Source organism: Amblyomma mixtum, chromosome 2 (assembly GCF_055824585.1).
Source record: "Amblyomma mixtum isolate Tamu chromosome 2, ASM5582458v1, whole genome shotgun sequence".
Taxonomy (NCBI): Eukaryota; Metazoa; Arthropoda; class Arachnida; order Ixodida; family Ixodidae; genus Amblyomma; species Amblyomma mixtum.
In genome coordinates, this window is record NC_143013.1 from 267,920,180 (window position 1) to 267,940,987 (window position 20,808).

Sequence of the window (20,808 nt, forward strand, 5' to 3'; positions counted from 1 at the left end):
CTACCAAGAGTGTTTAAGAATCTCACTTTATTTGGACTACTGAAGCACAGGAATCTCCACTCAACGAAAGTCGTGATATAACGAATCTTTTGGCTGCAAGAATAACATTGTTATAACAAGGTTCAACTGTATGTGCAATTTTCTCCACAACATTTACAAGGCAATCCCATAAATACCTTGTAGAACACGTTCTACGGCAAGTTGGTACATAGCTTGCGTAGATGAAGCACACGAAAGACAGCACACAGACAACGAATAACACTAGACAGGCAAGACGAAGCGTCTGTCTCATGTTATTCTTTGTCTGTGTGCTGCCTTTTGTGCGCTTCATCTACTCAAGCCATAAATACTTTACACTTTCTAAAACTCCACCAAGTTTTTGACTACTTGTGCTGGTTAGCATACCTGTGGCTCTGCTCTTTTTCAGATGTGCCTGGAAGGCATTTTGAGTGCACAGCCTATCCGGCAGGGATGGGTGGGTTGCCACAGTGGGAATGTGGTACATCATATCCGGGCAGGAGAATGAGATGAAGTCCGACTTGGGTGGTCGAGCATCCTTGGAGTCAGCCTGCTGGCTGTCGGGGTTACTTGACCGAATCAAGTAGCGGTGGCTGGATTCCGGATGCTCCACAAGGTCCTCCATGACAATGCCTTTCAGAGCGAGCTGCAAGTGCAATTTTCAACCTCACTTTTCTCTATGAAACTTAAATCCGTGGTAGAAAAAAATGATATCTTTGTTTGACACCAACACAAGGTCTTAAAACTGCTTTGAAAACGACCCTGATCCTGGTTTCTACCACAAGACACCGAGGTGCTGAGTAATGAATGTAACAACCAATCCACAAAGAAGAAAACTCTCTTCTTGGTTGATGGGCAAGAAAGAGAAAGACACAAAGATTCACGGGGCAATTAGCTGTAGAAAGAGAACCTTTGTCACATGCGTATTTATGAGCTTCATTGGGGACTACAATGATCAGAAAGGAAAAGCTATCCCCTTAGAGAAAACCAGCCTAGGTCAAAACAGTGGTCACAAAAAATGCAGTAGAATCTCGATCACATGAATCTCACAGGTTCACAGAAAATATTTGCATCATCCAAAAGTCGTATTCAAAACGAACGAAATTCGTATGCAGAATTTACACACGTTTTTGGTGAACGGAGTTCACTTAAGGCCGCATACCACTGCTGACTCGTGATGTCAGCACTGTGCTGGTCATGTGCTGGCCGCCACTCACTGCTCTCGGCACATACCGCACGACTGGCGTTCGAGACGTTGGCAATGTTCGGGCAGCATGTGTGGTCATGCTCAAGGGTGTGGTCATAGCTTGCACGTTTCTATCATCCACAGGCTGTTTGTAACATACAAATTTCTGCGCACTGCACACAATGCACTCTGGCCAGGGCATTTTACGAATTCATATCATCCTGAAATTCATATCCACCGGGATTGCATCATTGAGATTCTACTGCATAGCGCAGTTCTGCCTTTCTACACTACAGTCAACTGCAACAAACCAATGTAGGCTTTAAACATTAGAGTGGCACGTCACTAGCAAGGACAACAAATTTTTAATTACAAAGTACAGGAGTTTTCCAGCCAACAAGCTTGTGCCTGACTTTCTACATTCTTTGTGTAATAAAAATGCAGTATAAAAGGTGAACCGCCTCAAACAACACTTCACATTTTTGAGGGGGCTCCATACACATAATTTTTAAAGCGCTCTGAAATGTCTCGAAATAAGCTCACCCACTCATTCAGAGGCATGCAGACGCAGAAATCTATCTCCACATTACGCCAATACTGACTCACCTGAACGGTAGTTTCATATGGGTTGTCCCGCTCATAGTTCACAACAAACTCTTGGAATGACAATGCGACTAGGTCTTGTTTGTCATTGCACAAATCTGAACATATGTTCATGATGAGCTCAGGCAGCACGAAGTTGATGTGGTAGCTGAGTGCCATCTGCTTTGAGCCATCCTCAGTGAGGCTTCCTAGACTATGCTCCGGTTTGTCATGCTCACAAGGTGCGTCCTTTGGTATCAATTCATCCTGCACATCAAGATAAAAATAAGTTAAGCTGAAACAAAAATAAAAATTTTTCCATGTACATAAAATCACGAGTTTTTGTAGTGTGTGTTTTTTTAAAAACTGATGCACAAGACATTAGTAAACATGGGACAATACATAAAATCACTTGTGCTTGGTACAAAGTTTATACCATATTCACTAGCACATAGGTAGACCTGTTTTTTTCAAAATCACATTCTGCAAATATGGGGTCAACCAATAAGCTAATTATAGCAAGGCCATGGCGCACACCTGGCTTATGCAGAAAAGGGAGGCAGAAAATAACAGCAACGATGCTAGTGTTAGAGCCTTGCCTTTTGCCTGCCTTTGACATCTCACAAAGTACAACAGTTGCTACCACCATTGCTGAGTCACCCATTTGTCCTTTTTAAGGGAGCCGTGCAAAAGATTCTCAGGTAAAGTGGATGCTAAGATAAACACAGAGCCCCATGGCATGATCACTGTGTAGACCGTGCTCTTGAATAAAAATTAAATTTCTCCTGGTCACTCAACCACACCAGAATCATGCTGAGCACTTTACCTGTGCTTTTGTATGAATTGATTCTCTCTCTTTGCCCGTCAAACTTGGGCAACTATTCTGTGCAGAATTTAAGTAAACCGTAGTCTCGGACATGGAGTCATCGCAAAATCATACAGCAGCATACGAGTTCGATACCACTAAAAAGTATGCCAGATATTTATGAAAGCAGCGAGAGCGCCGTTTCCCGTGTAATAACCACATCAAACTTTCTTTGCACACATGGAGGATTACTGTTATTGATCTTGGGAGAGTTCTTCCTGGCACCACCGCAGCTCCAATATGTGAAGCGCAGTGCCAATCATCTTAAATGAAAGTTCGCAGCTCGGAGCTTCTATTGGCTGAACTACTAATAACATTCAAACTTTTTTTTTTTCATGTATCTGAAGGTCGGGGGTCAACCTATACACCGTATTGCCCAATATGCAAGTAAATACAGCAAGTGAGTTTCTTCTCCCGTATAGTTATGGCTTCAATTTCAGCAGGTGGCTATGACATCAAAAGTAGGGCTGATATCATGCAAGGCAAGCGATAACTTTCATTTTAATTTGCTCCAACTCTTACGCTAGCCTGCCCAATAGCCAGAATGACAGTGGGGGCAGCACGGAGTTGCACAGAGTCCAGAGGAGTGACAATATAAGAAAATTTCTGTCAACCAAGTGGCCATGGTTGACACACCAAAGGGGCAAATGGAGATCACAGATCATTGAGAAAGGCTTTTATCCTGAAGTGAAATTAATACGGCTGGTTGAGATGATGCTGGTGATGAACGTCATTCTCACTCACAATGGTTGGCCTGACAAGGTCTAACAACATCGATAAATTTCAATACGCCCCTGACATAAAGACCACAATTACTGTTGCTCTAGCTGAACATGCCCCTAATAATTACTGATTAAAGTTACACAAGCAAACACTCAAGTACCCATGATGAAGACAAGTGGAGCGATTCTGCAACATCTTCTTCAGCACCAGTGTCTCTGCAGTAAGTGATATTCTTGGCTGACTTCAGCAGCAGCTCATACTGATACTTTGTGACTGCAAACTTGAGGACGTTTATCACAGTTCCAGAAACCTGAAAGATAAAAAAAGAAAAATAAACTTATCACATGAAAAAGACATCTGTTCGCACTATGAATAATGTAGGCCATAAAAATACTCAACCAGCAATGACGTACGACTCACTGTGATGCCATGTCAGGATCTCATTAGTATTTATTTTCTCTCAATTCAAGTTGTCTATTCCTCACGATGGGTTGCGTCTATATACGAAGTGTTTTATCACTGATATAAACAGGGTATACATAAATAAAAAGACTCACGCAAGTAGCGGTTTCGAATAATGGGGATAGAATATTTAGGGGGTAGTAATAATAATAAGAAATACCCTGCCAAAGCCAAAACATATAATGAGCTTACCTAAAAATACTAATTTAGAGCCGATTTAAAAATGACAATCATAAAAAAAAATTCCATGCCCTACCTCACTCCACCTAAGTATCACAAACTGCTAAACTGAAAATGCATGTTGGGAATGAATTTTTTGTATTCGAACCCACTTGTTCATCTATTGCTACATCACATGAAGGTGGTGTTTGTTAGAGCGTTATACCACCGTCAAACCCTATGAATTCACACAAGGCTAGGTAATCAAAATGTAGTGTCGTGTACGGGCGGGCTTGAACAAAAAATGCATGCCTAGCAGAGGAAAGAGTTGTGGCAAAGAAAAAACAAATGGCAGACAACTCCCTTTCTAGTAACTGATGGAACTTTACTTGTGAAGCTGCTATTAAACTGTACTGCACGTTTTTTTGGTTCAGCATACTGCCACAGAAAATCATTTTTTTTTGGTTACTTCAGAAAAGAAGAAAAAGTAATATAACCCAATATGATAATACACAAAACTAAACACAAATGTCACTTTGTACAAAGTATGAACGCAAACATACAGATGGAGGATTTTTGCAATAGCAGCAGCATTTATGCCTTGTGAGGACTCACCTAAGGTTCTGTTTCCTTAGGTTCAGCTTCCCCACAATGGCTGTCCTCCTTGGTTACCCGAACTATCAAGGGAGGGCATCTGCGTCACCACTGCACGACTGGTATTCCCGACATTGCACATCCACAAGCAATAACGTTTCCAAGACGAAGAAACTTGTTTCTTTAGTAGTGCCACAAACTCTGGTCATACAATGGTTATGCTGAAGCCCTCCATTGATAGTTGAAGCAACTAGAAAGGTTGCACCATTGCAGGGAACCTGAATCATAGGGGACAAAGAGCCACAGTTGGTAAAAAGTGTAACAGCCAATGGCTTGGTTATCAAGGCATCTCAATGCAACTTGAAGAAAACCTAGAAAAAGCATTACCTCTAGGATGGGCTGTCCTTTTGGCTGAGCGCAGGTGCTCCCCTGATCCCCCTGGTCTCCAAGCCAGGCAGTGCCATCGCTGAACCAGCCAACCTCCAGTTCATCATGCGGCTGCTTATACTGAACGGTGAACTCAATTATGGTGTCATGCAAGATGGGACGGCCGTGGGCTCTGCAGCTGTACAAGTCCACAACTGGCAGCGAATCAACCGACGGCACAACAAGGAAAGGCGCAGTCTTTCCGGACGCCGCCGCAATGTTCTCGTTGATGTTCAACGAGTACAGGTTCACGTCACGGAACTGCACAAAGAAGAGGCCCGCCTTGTGTGGGTCACACGAGTTGAAAGCAAACTGGTCCGACTGAAGCACAGAGGAGTTTGTGTTCTGCACTGAAATGCGGCCCAGGTGGGCGACTATCACATCATGGCTAGATGGGCTGGCAGGAAGCACAATCACTGGAGTCTGCAGGAGAATGTCGAGCCTGAAAGAGAAAGGATGACAAAAATTAAACTGCCATATTTGTACTTGGAAAAGAAAACAACCTGCACAGTCCTTCATAATGCTGAAAAAAGAAGCTGCCTAATAACACTGTGAAAAGCTGCTGGAAGAAGACCTCATGCTGCCTTTGCCAGAACAGGAAGAAAGTCATTACATTCCCGCAGAAACAAAACTAGGCCTAGACGACACAAGGTATTAATTTCTCAATTGAAGAGCATTGATTTCTAGAAGTTTTGCTATTCTGGTCTTCAAATCTGAACAACACCATACTTTTTTGAAAAACCTGTGCACATTTCACACCTATGCTCAGTTTTGCCAGTGCTGCTGTCATCAGTCAGAAATCGTGACAACAGTAAAAAGATAAAAAAAAAACACTAAAAGCTTAAACAGCTGCATGTAAAAGCATGCACAAAGTTTAATTTACTATCCTTACCATAAAATAAAATCAACAGTGCAGTAAATACACTCCCTGCATACCTCCTTGCCATAAAGCATCAATACAAAACATTATTTAATTCATGAATGCATATATGTTCATGCGATGTGAATTGTCCAGTTCCTGCTTGCTGGGAGGCACAGTAGAATCTTTATAATACGATCACGGTTGATATGGATTTCAGGATGATGTGACTTTGTGAAATTCCCAGGACAAAGTGCATTGTGTACAATGCACAAAATTTCGGTTGTTCTGAGCACTTTCTCGCACCATTATGGATGATGTGAACACGGAAGTCTCTACCACACCTGCGGGTACTGAATGCTGCTCTTATATTGCCAATGCCGCAATCACTAGTTGCGGTGCACACCCTCTGAGCACTGAGTGGCGACGAATGTCCGTACATCACTAACACCGCAATCATCAGTTGCAGAGAAACTGAATGGTGGCACGAGGCCCGCACATCGCCAACGCCACAATGGTTAGTCGCATAATACATACATCACCTATGCTGCGATCGCTAGTCACACATTATACATTGCAAACACTGAGTAATAGCGAGTGACCGTAACTACAACCCATCAGCTAAAAATAGATTTGCATGAATGCATTCCGATGATTCAGCATACAAAATTTGTTGTATGCTGAATACGATATGCTGAATGTTGTATGCTGAATACGATATGAATTCCTACTGTCTAAAGGCCAGGACAGCGTTTCACGTGCAATTTTCCTGGTGCCCCATACTTGCACTTCATTACACATCTTTACCCTCCTTTTGATGGTGCACTTTTGAAAGTGCCCTCCGTTCCTGATATCAGAAAAATGTTCTTCTGACACCATTTTTGTTTTCGATGACACAAAAAATGTCCCAAAGGATAATAAGTTGAAAGAAGCATAGGAAAGCGTAAATGCATGTTAAAAGGCCTTTTTCAGTCCTCTGACCATAACTGTCTTCCACTCACTTCACGTCCAGAGGCAGTGCTGCTTGCAAGTCAGAGGTCTCATTCACCGAGACCTCCCTCTGCATAGCGGACGGCGCGGCACTCTCCGACGGCGGGCAGACGTGGAACGAGAGGGCCATGGTCTGTGCAGGTAAGTTGACGATTCCCAGTGCCACCTCGGTGGCAGCATTCTTGATGGACTGGGCCAGCATGGAGACGCAGTGCTTGAACTCCACCGCACAGGACGCCAGCTCGTGCAGCAGCAGGGGTGAGTGCGTGTAGCAAACCGACGCCATGCGCACGACGACCTCCAGACACTCGGACTCGGACTCCTTGCTGCTGTGAGATGCGTAGCGCTTGACAGAAAACTCAAAGGCCTTCTCGCTGCTTGCAGGGTCATGGTCGGCCAGCGGAAGTGGCCGGTAAAGTCCCGCTGCTTGGTGACGCTTGCCGAGGGGGTCGTGCAAGTCTTGCACCAGATGTGGGTCACTGCCCATGCTGACGATTCTTCTGTACAGTGTCTTTTCAGAAATAAGGTCGCACACCTGAAGACCGCCCAGGGTGCCTTGGATCTCGAGGGTTGATCCTGGCACCAAAATAAAAAAAAAACGTGCATTGCAAACCTTTCCCGGCCACCACCTCTTCAGGGAATAATAAACATTAAGCTGAAGGTTACAAGATACAGCGTACAGTAAACACCAGGAATGTGCAAATATTTATGTTTCAAATGCAAATAAAATGACGATTCAGATAGATGATAGATTTTAGGCCTTCAAACGTGTTAAAAAATTCGTGAATGAGAACGATACTCTGTAATGCGAAATTTGAGCACATCTCTTTAGATTTTTTATTTTGTAATATTGAGGCACAAGCGATCCAGCTTCTGCTTTGGTGGCGTGCACCTCTGAATTCTGCAATCAGCAGTGCTGAGCCTCTGCTCAGGCAGCTAGTTTAGCATGAGCTGCAGACAAAGTGCTTCCACCGGCTGCATCACTCACCATTAAGAAAGAACTGCCAAGACTATTTTGTGTTATTATTATACAGGTTGGCCATTTATATTAGGAAGGGAGCGGAGCGTGGCGCGACTGCCTCGCTAATTGGGGGATCGAGGGAGGTAGTGCATCGGTGACAAGTGAGCACATTTCACAGCAGCCACTAACACAAACCTCCACTCATGCAGCGCTGTGTTTCTAATTATGGAATCGGTGGTTGAACTAGAGCGTGCTAAGGCGCGCTACAGCGCGCACCCTTCTGGCACCGTTTCTGAGCAAGCGGCGGCACTCTATGTGCCTGTGCAGTGCACACATTTTTGTGTCTATGACCGGCGCCCTGTTAAGCTGATGGCGGTGGCTAGGGATACCACTCAACCCATAAACAGGCGCTTAAGAGCTGCACTCTAAAAGGCTCCCTCGAATCCAAACTCTGCATAATTCAATAAAATTTTCAGCTCCCACTGAGTTTCAATAACAGAGAATCCATTATCCTTTGCACCTTTCATTGATTCTTCAGAGTTTCCAAAAGCTCTCAATCTGATGTCCATTCAAGCAGGTTTTATCATGATAGCCAAGCCTAAACTGAAAGTCACAGAAAGGCTCCCATCTGCCTCAACAGTCAGCTCCCAGACATGCCTGTGGGTGCCTGCCCGCTCTCAAAATCTAGAAATTTCTTCCAGGATCCCAAGGGGCCTACCTATTGATGTCTGAATCCTGGCCCCACTGATAGTGGCCGTGGCCACCTTCTGGCCAGATACGCTGCCCTTCTTGCTCACGGCTCGCAGCAGCAACACGTTGAAACGATGGAAGTCAAACGTGAGCTGCATGCTGTTCACCTGGTTCGGAGTGGCCTGCACAAGGCAAAACACACAGAGAACTCTCTTCACAACATTCAATCTCACTGAAGGCTCAGTGACAGTGTACGGCATTTTGTTCTACATTTACCACAGTAAGGAGTTGGCCCCTGCAACGACCTATGCCACCATCAGTGGCTCTACACAGTGGCAGAAGCTGGTTTGCTATGGGCAAAAGTGTCAAACAAAGCCCTAGTATGCAGGGGAATGGTCTCAAAGGTGCAAGTCGAGGAAATTAGAAAAGAAAAATGAAGTTGAAAAAAAAATAGCAAAAGCTAATTACTGCATGTTTAACTCTCTTGTTTCTTTTTCTTTCAGCAGTAACAATGTCACCTGGAATCTAAACATGTCAAGGCATAAAACAAAATCGCGAAATTAGAATGCGCACTCTGCACACTCCTTTCTCTCCAATGACACTTGCCTGCACTGAAGATGGGCTGAGGTCAAACTGAGATGACATGCTCATCCTGGCCATTGCCGAGGCTCTCTTGGGGGGCATTTTCAAAGCATCGGGGGGCTTCAGGCAACGAGCAAAGTTCACCAGCTCAACTATGGTCTCTTGGTTTGCTGTAAAATAATAGAAGAACATGCACCATGAAGCTGTTTTTCAAGAAACACGAGCATCAAATGTTTTCAACAGTACATTATTCACTCTATAATGCTAGCTAGTCAGAGCAATCACTCTGAGGAGGAGTATAATTTTCCACAATAGGGACTGTCTTGAGAAAATCAAGAATCGCAAGAGCAACACCTTACCAATAACATCAAGGTTGTTGAACTGCACGGCCGCAATGAACACCTGCTCTGCGGCACCATTGGTGGTGGAACTTGGAACGTTCACTATGGAGATTTCAACTGTGATCAGAGCATCTGTCTCGTGGGCATCCAGCATCCCAATGGGTGAGGCACGCTGTCTGTCCATCAGCACTGTAAGAAATAAAGAAGTACCATCAACAGTAAGCGCTGCCTAACACTGACTTAGTGATGCGTGAGAGAAAAAGATCAAGCCCATAATGTCGACAGCCATCTACCAAACCCCAATTGCTGACACAAGCCAAGGGCGTTCCCACATTTCTCGGAGCAAAAGTGCTACAAAACCCACCATCTTGGCTGGGATAACAGCAATAAAAAAAAAAGTACCTGCCATATTTTTTAAATTTTACCGCTGGAAAAAGGTGCAGTCTCACCAAGCAGCTGTAAGGGACAAGCCACAGTAAGAATCAGAGAAGCCCTAGCCGTCAAGCTCTAAGCTAACAGCTACCATAGCCCACAGTGCTCTTCAGCAAAATTTAATGGACATGCCCAAAGTACATGTCTATATCTCAAGAAAATGCCGTTTATGAGTAAGTTAAGGAGCCAGAGAGCCAAGAAATGTTGAGGCCATCACCAGCGGGGCCTTCTGAAACTAACAACTAAAAACAAACCATGAAATTAACACAAACCAGCATACTTTCTAGGTACCTGCATTTTCTCGAATCAGTCTACAAACTTTTTGCTGGAAAATTTATTACTTTCCAGGAGAGATACTGATTTCTTCATTGTAGGCTACTACAGTTCTTTCAAGATAGTAATGGCATGTGTTAGCGCTGATAATTTGGACAGTCCAAAATCAGTGGCTAGCATATTAACTTGTATTATCTATGTGACCGCCTCGTCGTCTTAATCATTTTATTAGTATGTATATTCCATGTTAATCGTTTTATTGTGTATTATCATCCTTATCATCCAAGTTATACTAAAACCGGGCAATGCCTTATTCCAATGGTCTCCAATTATAATCCTGTTCTGCGCCAGGTATAGGCATTCTACCCCTGAAGACTTCCTAATCTTATCTGTCCACATTGGCATATAGCACAGAGGACAAAATAACAGAAAAAGCAGTCATTTGTCCACCTGACCCTTTACCACCCCCTGCAACACTTGCTTTCTTTCTATTTCTTTTCTTTCACTTTGCTACCCTAAGTGTTCTGTCGTCATTACATGTCCCATCCATGTCCCATCCATGTCCCATCCATGTCGCATCCACGTCCCATCCACGTCCCATCCACGTCCCATCCCTGTCCAATTCCCCTTCTTGATCTCGGCTTGGATATCATTAACTCGCATTTGTTCCCATATGCCCTAGCTGGAACAACAACTGAAGGGTAGGAGCCAAACAAGACGAGTCAAGCACACACCTTTTGGGGGCGCTGACTGCAGGGTGGACAGAATCGCAGAGAGAACCTTTGGCACAGCTATGGTTTGCATGGGTGGTGCCGGCTGCATAGCCAGCAGAGGAGGAGTGGCCGGAGATGTTGGCGAGTTGGGATCGCTGTCCCTGATGCTGCCGCTTCGGCTGTCCATGCTGCATTGTGCCAAGGACAAGAGACGTCATGGACATTTTTTTTAAATTAATTTATTTCAAAATACTGCAGGCCAATGATCTGCCCAAGCAGGAGTGGAATAGAAACACTCTGCATATAATTAAAAGAATAAAAACGTGCCATTTCTAGCAGCACACAAATTGTACGGAATAAAAGAAACACACAGATTCACACAAATTTAGCTTGCAAAGAGATGTTCGAGTTCGCCAACAAAGTCTTCAGGTTCAAATACATCTGTTGGCAAGGAATTCCAGTCTCTGACAGTTCTAGGACAGTTCTAGTTTTAGTGGAGACGGGAACAAGTGAATGTCTGTGAACGTTAAGAGTTGTTCTTGCCGGAGACGTGTAAATTTTAATGCAGCATGGAAGTCTATTTTTTCCTGCCAAGCTGTCTTAAAAAAATGCCAAATTATTTATTTTCCCATGGGTTTCCAGTGTTTTTAGTGTTGTTTGAATATGTTAACTATGATGGGAAGTCATATTTTTCAAATATGAACCTGACAGCTTTCCCGTTAGCTGCATGATGCATTTTTCTGTGTATCGGTCCCACACTGGTAAAGTATATTTGAGTAAAGGCCCTTATGCAAATATCATAACCTAATTTCTTAACCCGTACTGAGCAGATTTTAATTTTCTTTGCAAAACCCACACATTTAGAGACATGGTTCTTCAAATATTAGTAATGTGTGTCGACCAGTTTAACTTATTTTTTATTGTAATACCTGAATATTTAGATTTCTCAACTCCTGAAATGCACCGCAACCTGTCATACAGGCCACACATACACCCCAAAATTGAGGAAATGTGCGCCCCTGAACTAGTGCGAGAACTGTAACAAACTTTTCAATTTTAATGAGAATGCTTGCCAACCAAACATTTTAGGAGGCAAAAAAACGTTGCATTTAGTATGCACTGGGTCAACAACTGGGTGGCAAACATGCGTGGCTGCCACTTAAGTCGCAGTTCGTGGCTAATGAGCCCATTCGCCGTAATAACAGAAACCGCCCCCCCCCCCCCCCCCCCCATGCAATCTGTGCAAGATTCATTCACAAGCAAATCAGCAATATAAAAAATGTATGACTTTGGCACAATGCTGAGGCTAAATATTCTCCACAAAAGCAAAACAAGCACCTGAACCAGACAGCCATTCATCCCGGCAATGCTTTCTGGCAGGCAAGCTAGGGAATCTTCCATAATTAAGAAAGTGAGTACAAAGACAGTAGAAAAGACATAAGTACAACAGACACCATAGTGTCTGTGACGTGCGTGTCTCTTCTAATGCCCCTTCATTTCTTTGTAAATTAAAATATGCTCATCCTACTCAAACATTTATGCCAATTTTGACAAACTAGTACAGCAATATGAAAGACTACTACTCAGCCTACCTGACATGCCTGTGTGAGGCCACAAGCAGCTCAAAGTCAGGCCCATACGTCTGCAGGGCATCGACCAGGAGGAGACCGTGCACAGACATGGTGACAGATGAATCCTGGGGCGTCTTGGAAAATGTCGCCTGAATGCCTGTCACCTGTAGCTCTGCAATGCACCTCCCTGCATAAGAACAGCGGCAGCTCGCATGAGTGACGCCCTAAACAAAGGAAGGGGTTCCAGCAACTGACAAGGATTTCGCATGTATTGCCTATCTAAACCATGAAAGAAAGAACGAAGTGTTTAGAGAGACCTTGAAAACCAAAGACCCTGAAACACCTTTCTCGAAACCGGCAACCTATTTTGTTTTAAGGCCTTCCGTTCACTCCTGGAATTGATAGCATGGTGAAAGGAAAAAAACACAATCGGTGTAGCATGTGTGATGCTTCTATTGATTGGTCTACCACGCATCGTAATGCTTCATCGCTACCAAGTCCTTTGACAACAACCCACTATCTTCTAAATGAACAAAAGAACTGATAAATTACGCCATTTTATTTTTACTGTTGCAACAAAAACCCCCTTAACACAACAGGAACCACAAAATATAGAGAGGCACCCAAGCCAAACACAGGAACACATTTATGAGAATGCTTTCAGGGCACTTCTGACAACGTAGTTTGAAGTGCACTTCGTAATCTAATTAGGTCTGCTGCCACATCTATTATTTATCAGTTCTAGAGGCACTCAAGAGTTGGGAAGTGACTGCATACACAACTTGGATGCAGCAAACATGCACAATAAACACAGTACAAAACAGAGCAACCCTACGCCAAGCACTAACAGTGGTGGTCATTTAGAAGCATGGGATCAACTGAATGCTACTGCATTAAGTGGCTTCGCAATGCACTAAAAACTCAAACAATTATTCACAAAAGAGGCAGGAGCAACACATTTGAGCAGAGATGCATTACCTCGGCTTTGGACTTCCAGGCACATCTGTTCAATGGAGCACTGTGCCAGAAGTAACAGCGACATTTCGTGGGACTCTCGGGCTCTCTTGGCAAAAGCACTGAAAATGAAGATCACAATCAATGACTTTCACCAAGTGACTGAACCAGGCTACCACACCCACTAGGTTACTGCACTAGGTGCCATGCACTTAGGTGACGCTTCTGCGTAAAAGGGTTACTGCTCACCATCCCAACAAGTAAAGTTGACTTTTGTTCATTATCCCTTAGCCTTAGCCCTTAGCCTCAGAAACTACGAAATTTCTGAGAAAGCTGTACAGCTTTCCCCTAAACATTGGACCAACACAGTTCCCACTTCGAGTTATTGATCAATTCGCCCTCGCCCTACCATAAGTTTGCCATGCCGGTTAGCTCAATTGGTAGAGCAACTGCTCCAGTGAAGCGGTGGTCCCGGGTTCGAACCCCGGACCAGGACGAATTTTTCTTTCACTACGAAGTTTCTGAGAAAGCTGTATAGCTTTCCTTTCTAACTGTATGGCTGCGCTCAGGTGGATGTCAATGAGTAATTACTCCCTTATTACCCTTAGCCTTATATCAGCGCTGCAAGATTTGTACAGTGGCTTCTTGTGAGCACAAATACAGGCCGCCCATTACAAGATATTTTTAATTTAATCATTTTTAATCCATTCTTTAATTTGAACTTCAGATAATTCGAACTAGATTTAATTAGTGAACTATGTTACAATCACTTCTTTTATCATGACTCCTCCATAAATTTTATAATAAAACAAGATTTGTAGGTGCTTTCAGCTTGAACACAGCACAAATGCAGCTCTTAATGCACAACATGAAAATGCTGAAACATAGAAACACAAAACTCCAGGACAATCATACACAGTGTTGAACTGGAAGCTACACACATAGGCCGACAGTGATATTGTTACCTCGCTGCAGCAAAAAGCTGCCTCAAAACAGTTCTCATGTAAAATGTAGAAAGCTTAACAACACCCAACAGAAGCTTGCAATGCAGGCACGGTCACTTCCAACAGATTCACACACTACCTTCCGCTCATCCCTTCTTGCTGGAAGGCTTTGCCAAGGTCTTCCGATGACGGATAAGGGGAAGAGGGCCCCTGAGAGGACCAGCCAGCAGGCCGAGTCGATGTGCTTTCTTTCAGCCTCGACAAACACATGTGCATGGCATGAACCTGCAGGATGGGAAAGACATAACTCATGGGCTTGCCAGGAACAGAATTCTAACCACAAAAGAGACTCCCTGCATGTGCAGTCGACATGTCATTTTAAAAAATGGGATCAAGAGGGAGATTCATTTTCCTGCCTCATTACAAAACAAAACAAAAGACTGCTACACGGAAGCCATAGCCATGTTTATATGAGTATAAAGAGAGTTTTTTTTTTCATCTGACATAATAGTTTCCGACTGCATCTCGTGTTATATTCTGAACCTCGCACTCTCTTTCTCGCTGCTCCATACCTACAGTGACTACAAGTGTCCAGGCAGGTGTCCACAGAGTTGGGGATTTGGCTACGCACATACGCCACGGTGTCATCCTGGAGGACATATGCTGAACTAAAACCACACGAAGCAAGCGTTCCAGAAACATCATTCGCTCGAGACAAATACTTTGAGATATTGAACACCAAACATTCTGATCGAATCGAATACCGAATACTTTACCATTTGATTGAATATTCTAAATTACCGAATATTTGCACACACCTAGTTGCAGGCCTACCACCGAGTAGCAGCCACAGCTGGGTGCGCACCAAACACAATACCAATGCATAATGCACGGCACATCGGGCAGGCGCACCGAGTAAATTGTGCATGCAGGGCCACTCTGACAACAGTTGCACATGGCAAAGTTTTCGCACAGAGAGATCATGGCGTTCAGTGTATGTCAGCACTGCTGTAGTGATGGGGCCACTCGGATTTGAAACTAGGCAAATGTTACTCTTGTAGACTATGCGTGTGTGGCTTACTATTCAGGAGCTCAACTAGAATCTCGTCAATTTATTTTACTGACTACAATTCGACTTAAATTTGGTTCAAATATTTGAACACCTCTGCGTGACAATCCAACCCGAATTAGTCAGTAACTGCCCAAAACAGCGCTGCTGCTTCAACTTCACGCATCAAATGGCCTTCTGAAGTACTAAGCCGCAAAAGCAACAATGAACAACAAACCTTTTGTTCGTTGACATGGGCAATTAGCCGGGGAAGCTTCATGTTGAGTATTACGCTCGGCCAATGGGGGTCATCAGTTGCTATTAGGCGCCTGGAATGAACACACAACAAAGCAATTACAAAGCAAGCATATTTAATACTCACTTCCACCGAGCTCAAAAAACATTATATACAAGCAACCGTTTCCACATGAAACCCAAAGTGCTTTGGAAGGTACATCAGAAGGGCACTGAAAGTTGAAGCAGACGCTCCTAGCTATTGCACACTTACAGGAACCCTAAGGCACACTTCAGCTGCCACTTACCTTTGTGCTAACAGACTTCTACGACAGACTTTGTTAATCGCTGAAGAAAGGCTGCCCCTCAGCTGATTTGCTTGCTCAAAAAAAAAAACAAGTTGCAGCAAGTTGCTGCAACTTGCTGCAACTTCTTGGTGCAAAAGCTGCAGGAAGAAAAAAAAAACAACATGCAGGCATAAATGGGTGCTATGCTAAGCCCCTGCCCTGAGGTACACAACCCGGCATGATACCAGTGGCATGCCGAAAGGGCAGGTCTCAAAAACAGAACTGAAAGCCTCCATGAAGGGTGCCTCAGGGTCCCTCTAAATTTCAGCTGCTTTCATACGTTTGCCTCCTTTTTTTTCTAAGTTTTAAGGAACACAGCAATAGAGATAAGCAGAGACAGAGCAGCTTGGGAATGCAACTACAAACAGGAGCAGGGGTCAAGCTGGTACCTCTCGACTTGAATGCTGATTGAGAACCTGTCCAGCACATGCATTCGGCTGGTGCCCTTGGACTGGGCAAACTTCCAGCTGTCCTTGCTGGTGCCAATGAGCACCTGCATGTCTTGCAAGTTCAAAGTGTACCTGCAAACAGCAGAGGCATTAATGAAAAAAATTACACCATTCAAATGCTAAGACACTCTTTCTTGCTCCACAAAGGCAGAAAAATAACACAATGATATAAATGGCAGTTCTCGAATCAAGCGTTACTGCGAGACTCGTCGGCATAGCAATTAGCTGCACGAAATGAAGCAGTGGCTACTTCTGTACAAGTGCATACCCACAAGACTCAAGAAGCACAGTAGAAGATTCAAAACATGCTTTAGCGTAGCACAAAGGAGTGCAAATGCTAATAATGATAAATGACGCAACACAGCCCAAGCAATATGTTGAAGGAAAAACGCAAAACAACTCCACTCTTAATAGTTTTCAGCAAGGATTAAAATGACACCTTTTTTGTCCCATGGCAGTGGTGACCTAATGTGACTACAGTTGATTCTCAATGACTCACACTAGAAGGGAACAAAAAATTTGTTCGAACTATGCAAAGTCTCAATTAAAGAAAGCCTTTCATAGTTCACTTGATGTTGACAGGGCCAAAGTGTCAGCACGATTAAATGGAAAGATTAAATTAGGTGAGTGCAAATTAATGAGTCCACTGTACCACATTACACAGCATGCAAAAGAAAAAAACTGTCAAGCAAGAAGAACCACAAAGCTCACATCTATGCACCACTTGAAAATGAAACTCACTTTTTGTACATGTGATCATAGATGTCAGCATCAGACAATGGAGTCTCTTTTATGGGGCTCTGGACAAGAGTCTCGCTTACTAGCTCCTCCAGCTCAGGTGGTGAAGAGCAAGGCGTCTTGAATTCAGCTAAAAACAGAGACAACAGCATATGTCGCAAAGCACCATCCAAAAAACATGGATGTCTGCAAGAAATCACACAGCAGGACTGGTCTATTCGCATGGAATCTAGATTCAACACCCAGATTCAACACCCAGATTCAACACCCAGAGTTCCAACACCCAGAGTTTCAACATCCAGATGTGGCCCCATCTGATGAAAGAAAGCATGTCGTAAGTGAAAAAAATTAACTTTCTCGAAATATGACCCTTTGTAAGTAATGACAAGTTCAGCTCATATAACAGCTAGTTGGATGTACTCATGTGAAAACTGAATATCGCTAGACAACTCATGCCTCATAAGCCTTTGGATGAAACATTTCATGAGGACACAAAGGAAGGCCAAAGAAAAACACTCGTAGTGTACAGCAGGGCATACTAAATAGCGCACTGCACCTTAGTGCGTGCAGCAAAGGCATTTAGAGAGCGATCACAATACTCAGTAATGCAAAGTTTGAGCGCAGCTGTTAAGGTATTTGGACCATAGGCGATCAGAGATGGAACAAGTAGTGCTGAATGGAAGCAGCGCTTGGCCTCAACTGTGGCTCAGCGCACAGTGAGGGGCAGCTACAACTTGGCACTGCTGCCGCTAAGCCTGTGACTGGGCAGCTCTATTAGCAGTAGCTGCCACTCTCGGCCACTCTGGCCTATCCCCACCATACCCTCCTCTTCCGCTTTCACCATACTCTCCTGTTCTTTCCTCCTCATGCTCCTGCCTTTCCTCCTCACGCCCTCTTCAATATCACCATACTTTCAACCTCCCATGTGTTTCCCATTCACTCTCCCTACCCAGCTGTGCTCCTTCACTTGCAGGAACAGGCGCTTAAGAGCTGTGCTCTAAAAAAGTATGCTACTCTCCCTCAAGACACATCGCTCATTCCTGTCTGCCCAAGCATGCTCGAGGATTACTGCCTAATGTGATAATCCCTCTTAAACGCCTAAAATCTGTCTCCCTCCACAACCCCCTTTTCTGCTTACACTCCTGAAAGCCAAAATGGGCTCCAACATCTGCAGCAGACTGACTGACCTACACAAAGTAACTGGAGGTTATAATTTTGTTGCATCTTCTTGTTGTCCCATCATATCTCACAAATCTGCTCACCAATCGACTGTCTCTCACAGTTTCTGTAATCCAAAGACCAGCCTGAAAGTACACAAATTAAGAGTGACTTCAGATCACCTTCATCGTCAGAAATGTCTTCCACGTTGGCGTGAGAGGCTTCTGGGGGTGCCGAAGAATTTGAAAACTGAACACGCCCCAAGTCAATCAGCACCTGAAACAAAAAAAAAAGCACTAAATGAAATGTTGTATTCTTTCGTAGCAAATGCAAATGCAAATGAAATGCAAAAGCATGGACTCAGAAAAGCCTCAAAAGAAGGAAAAGCTATGAAGACAACAGTCGTACGCAGTTGGGAGATGTCGACTGGAAACAGGAACATAAATTTTTGCACATCTTACCGTGGTAGAACTATGGTCAGTGAAGCTCTCTGGAACAATGATCTGTGGTGCAGATATGTCCATATGGATGTCCCACTTTGCAATCTGCAACTGTGGAAGGAACCAGAGTCTGGTGGGGCACTGTCGCAGTTGTCAACCTCACTAGTACCATGGAGAAAAAACATTAGGAGCAGTAGGCCCCATAACTTCCACTGGAAGCTTCCAGTTACACAAAAAACTAGGAGCCTCGCTACGGCCACACCAGAGATGTTCCATAATTCCCATAGTATGTTTTTCAGAAGTAGTTTAAATCGTCACTGAAGAAGGTTCCCACCCCGCTTTTTAATTTTCACCATAACCTCATCTCCTAGCCCCTAATCTCATCTTGTTGCACCGACTCGAGCACATTGTTTCATCATCCCGTGGCAAGAGCAAGTGCAGATCTCAAAAATAACATCATGAAACAGTGCCGATTCAGCAGTATTTTCCCTCTGCTAATAGATAAACACCAAAAACAAAAAGAAAAGTATCAAAGTTCACAAAGAAGCTTGTGGAAAAGCTTTGAGTCAGAAAAGCCACGATCATTCGCCAACAGTGAAATGCAAGTGGATACAATGCACTTTTTGCATTAGTACACCGTGATGCCACGTTGATCCACAAGCAGTTGCACAAGACAAACTGACTAAGACCTGTCGAAATGCGAACCATGCAAGCCGTATAGACAGGCGAACGCAGTAATTCTAAATCTGTGGCCTTCCGATTGATATCAAGTGTACACATTACAATTCAGCCCAGCAGAAAATGCAAGTAAAACAAAATTAATGCAGAAAAACTTCTGAAATTTCTGCCCTCTGTTAGAGTGAAAAGTGGCAGCAGCAGCTGTACGGCATCCCATGACTGCCTCCGTGGATCACCCTCTAGGCCTGTTAATTAGGCCTTTCACTGTTGAAAGAAAAAAGGTTGAAGTGAGAGGGCACCTTTACCAGCTAAGATTTACCAGGTATAAAAGCCTAGAACCGTCTGAAGGCATACAGCACATTCTCTTGGCCGCCACCTATTACTCAGCCTACACGACCTTCCCACAGCCATCGCTTTAGAATCAAAGAGCTGCTAGCCGAGAAAAAGAGTGCAAACTCACGGTGCTCTCTTCCCCTTCCAGCATGAGGTCCCAGTGGTGGCGCAGCTCCTCCTTGGTGTGCTTTTTGAACATCTCGTAGCGTGTGCGAGCGGCCGCTGACAGGTTCAGCTGGCCCCCCGATGAAGGGGAGCAGCTGCCCTCATAGTTGAACAGTGTGAAGAACTGTTTAACCGTGCGGATCGTCGACGGGTTGTACACAACATCCAGGGACTGGGTGTTCACCGTCAGGCTGCGTATTCAGCGAAAAGTGAGGACAGGGTGACGGCACGAGCAGCAATTTAGCCTTCAAGTTTAGTTTATTCTAGTATGAAGGCTTTGCTTTCAGTCACCAGAGTTTAACGGCAACTCTTCACAAAGGTTCTCCTCCAGTAAGCAGTCACACAAATGCCAGAAGTGCTGATTAACAAGTCTGAGCAGCGCTTTCATACACTGCTGCAATGCTCAGAGTCCACCGCAACAGCTAGTACGAAAAAGACTGGCACGAACTACCAAGTCTCATAAACCCTGCATGTCTACAGCAAAGCTATGCACTTACGCAACATGGGTGGCCAGAATTTGACTGAAGTGCACTCATATTTGTTTGTACGAAAACAATATTGGAGGAGCAAAACAAACCCATGCCAAAGTTAATCCGGGCCCCTCCACTGTGGCAACTCTTTCTGTCTCTTCCTTCAAGTGCTCTTTTATCCCTTCCCTCATTCCGTGGTTCAAGCCTGCACAACCCCAATATAAATAGGGGTTGGACTTTTCGGTTTCCATTTTCAAAAAATTCGGCACACTTTTTTCACTGTTCATTTCAGAATGCAAGTTTCGGTTTTTTTTGGCGAATGAATTATTGACTTTTTTGATGATTTAATGTGGCAATTCTGTGCAGTAAAAAGTCACTTAGAGTCTATCTCGGTATTTTTGTTGGCATGAACAATTTGTTTGC

At 44.0% G+C, this 20,808-nt stretch overlaps 1 protein-coding gene across 6 annotated transcripts in view; it reads right to left on the reverse strand.

Moving 5' to 3' along the window:
* The window catches only part of Vps13D (vacuolar protein sorting 13D), a 111,632-nt gene that overhangs the window by 67,452 nt on the left and 23,372 nt on the right, over positions 1 to 20,808 (reverse strand). For all 6 annotated transcript variants that reach the window (XM_089573892.1, XM_089573888.1, XM_089573891.1 and 3 more), the window contains exons 17-34: positions 19,878 to 20,106; positions 18,761 to 18,850; positions 18,482 to 18,575; positions 17,145 to 17,271; positions 16,344 to 16,475; positions 15,612 to 15,702; positions 14,465 to 14,610; positions 13,406 to 13,503; positions 12,449 to 12,614; positions 10,878 to 11,044; positions 9,457 to 9,627; positions 9,122 to 9,267; positions 8,544 to 8,697; positions 6,876 to 7,440; positions 4,977 to 5,457; positions 3,535 to 3,684; positions 1,811 to 2,053; positions 406 to 664 (exon numbers count right to left, since the gene is read on the reverse strand). In XM_089573892.1, the coding sequence (XP_089430018.1) occupies positions 406 to 664; positions 1,811 to 2,053; positions 3,535 to 3,684; positions 4,977 to 5,457; positions 6,876 to 7,440; positions 8,544 to 8,697; positions 9,122 to 9,267; positions 9,457 to 9,627; positions 10,878 to 11,044; positions 12,449 to 12,614; positions 13,406 to 13,503; positions 14,465 to 14,610; positions 15,612 to 15,702; positions 16,344 to 16,475; positions 17,145 to 17,271; positions 18,482 to 18,575; positions 18,761 to 18,850; positions 19,878 to 20,106 (3,509 nt within the window). The remainder of the gene's footprint in view (positions 1 to 405; positions 665 to 1,810; positions 2,054 to 3,534; positions 3,685 to 4,976; positions 5,458 to 6,875; positions 7,441 to 8,543; positions 8,698 to 9,121; positions 9,268 to 9,456; positions 9,628 to 10,877; positions 11,045 to 12,448; positions 12,615 to 13,405; positions 13,504 to 14,464; positions 14,611 to 15,611; positions 15,703 to 16,343; positions 16,476 to 17,144; positions 17,272 to 18,481; positions 18,576 to 18,760; positions 18,851 to 19,877; positions 20,107 to 20,808) is intronic.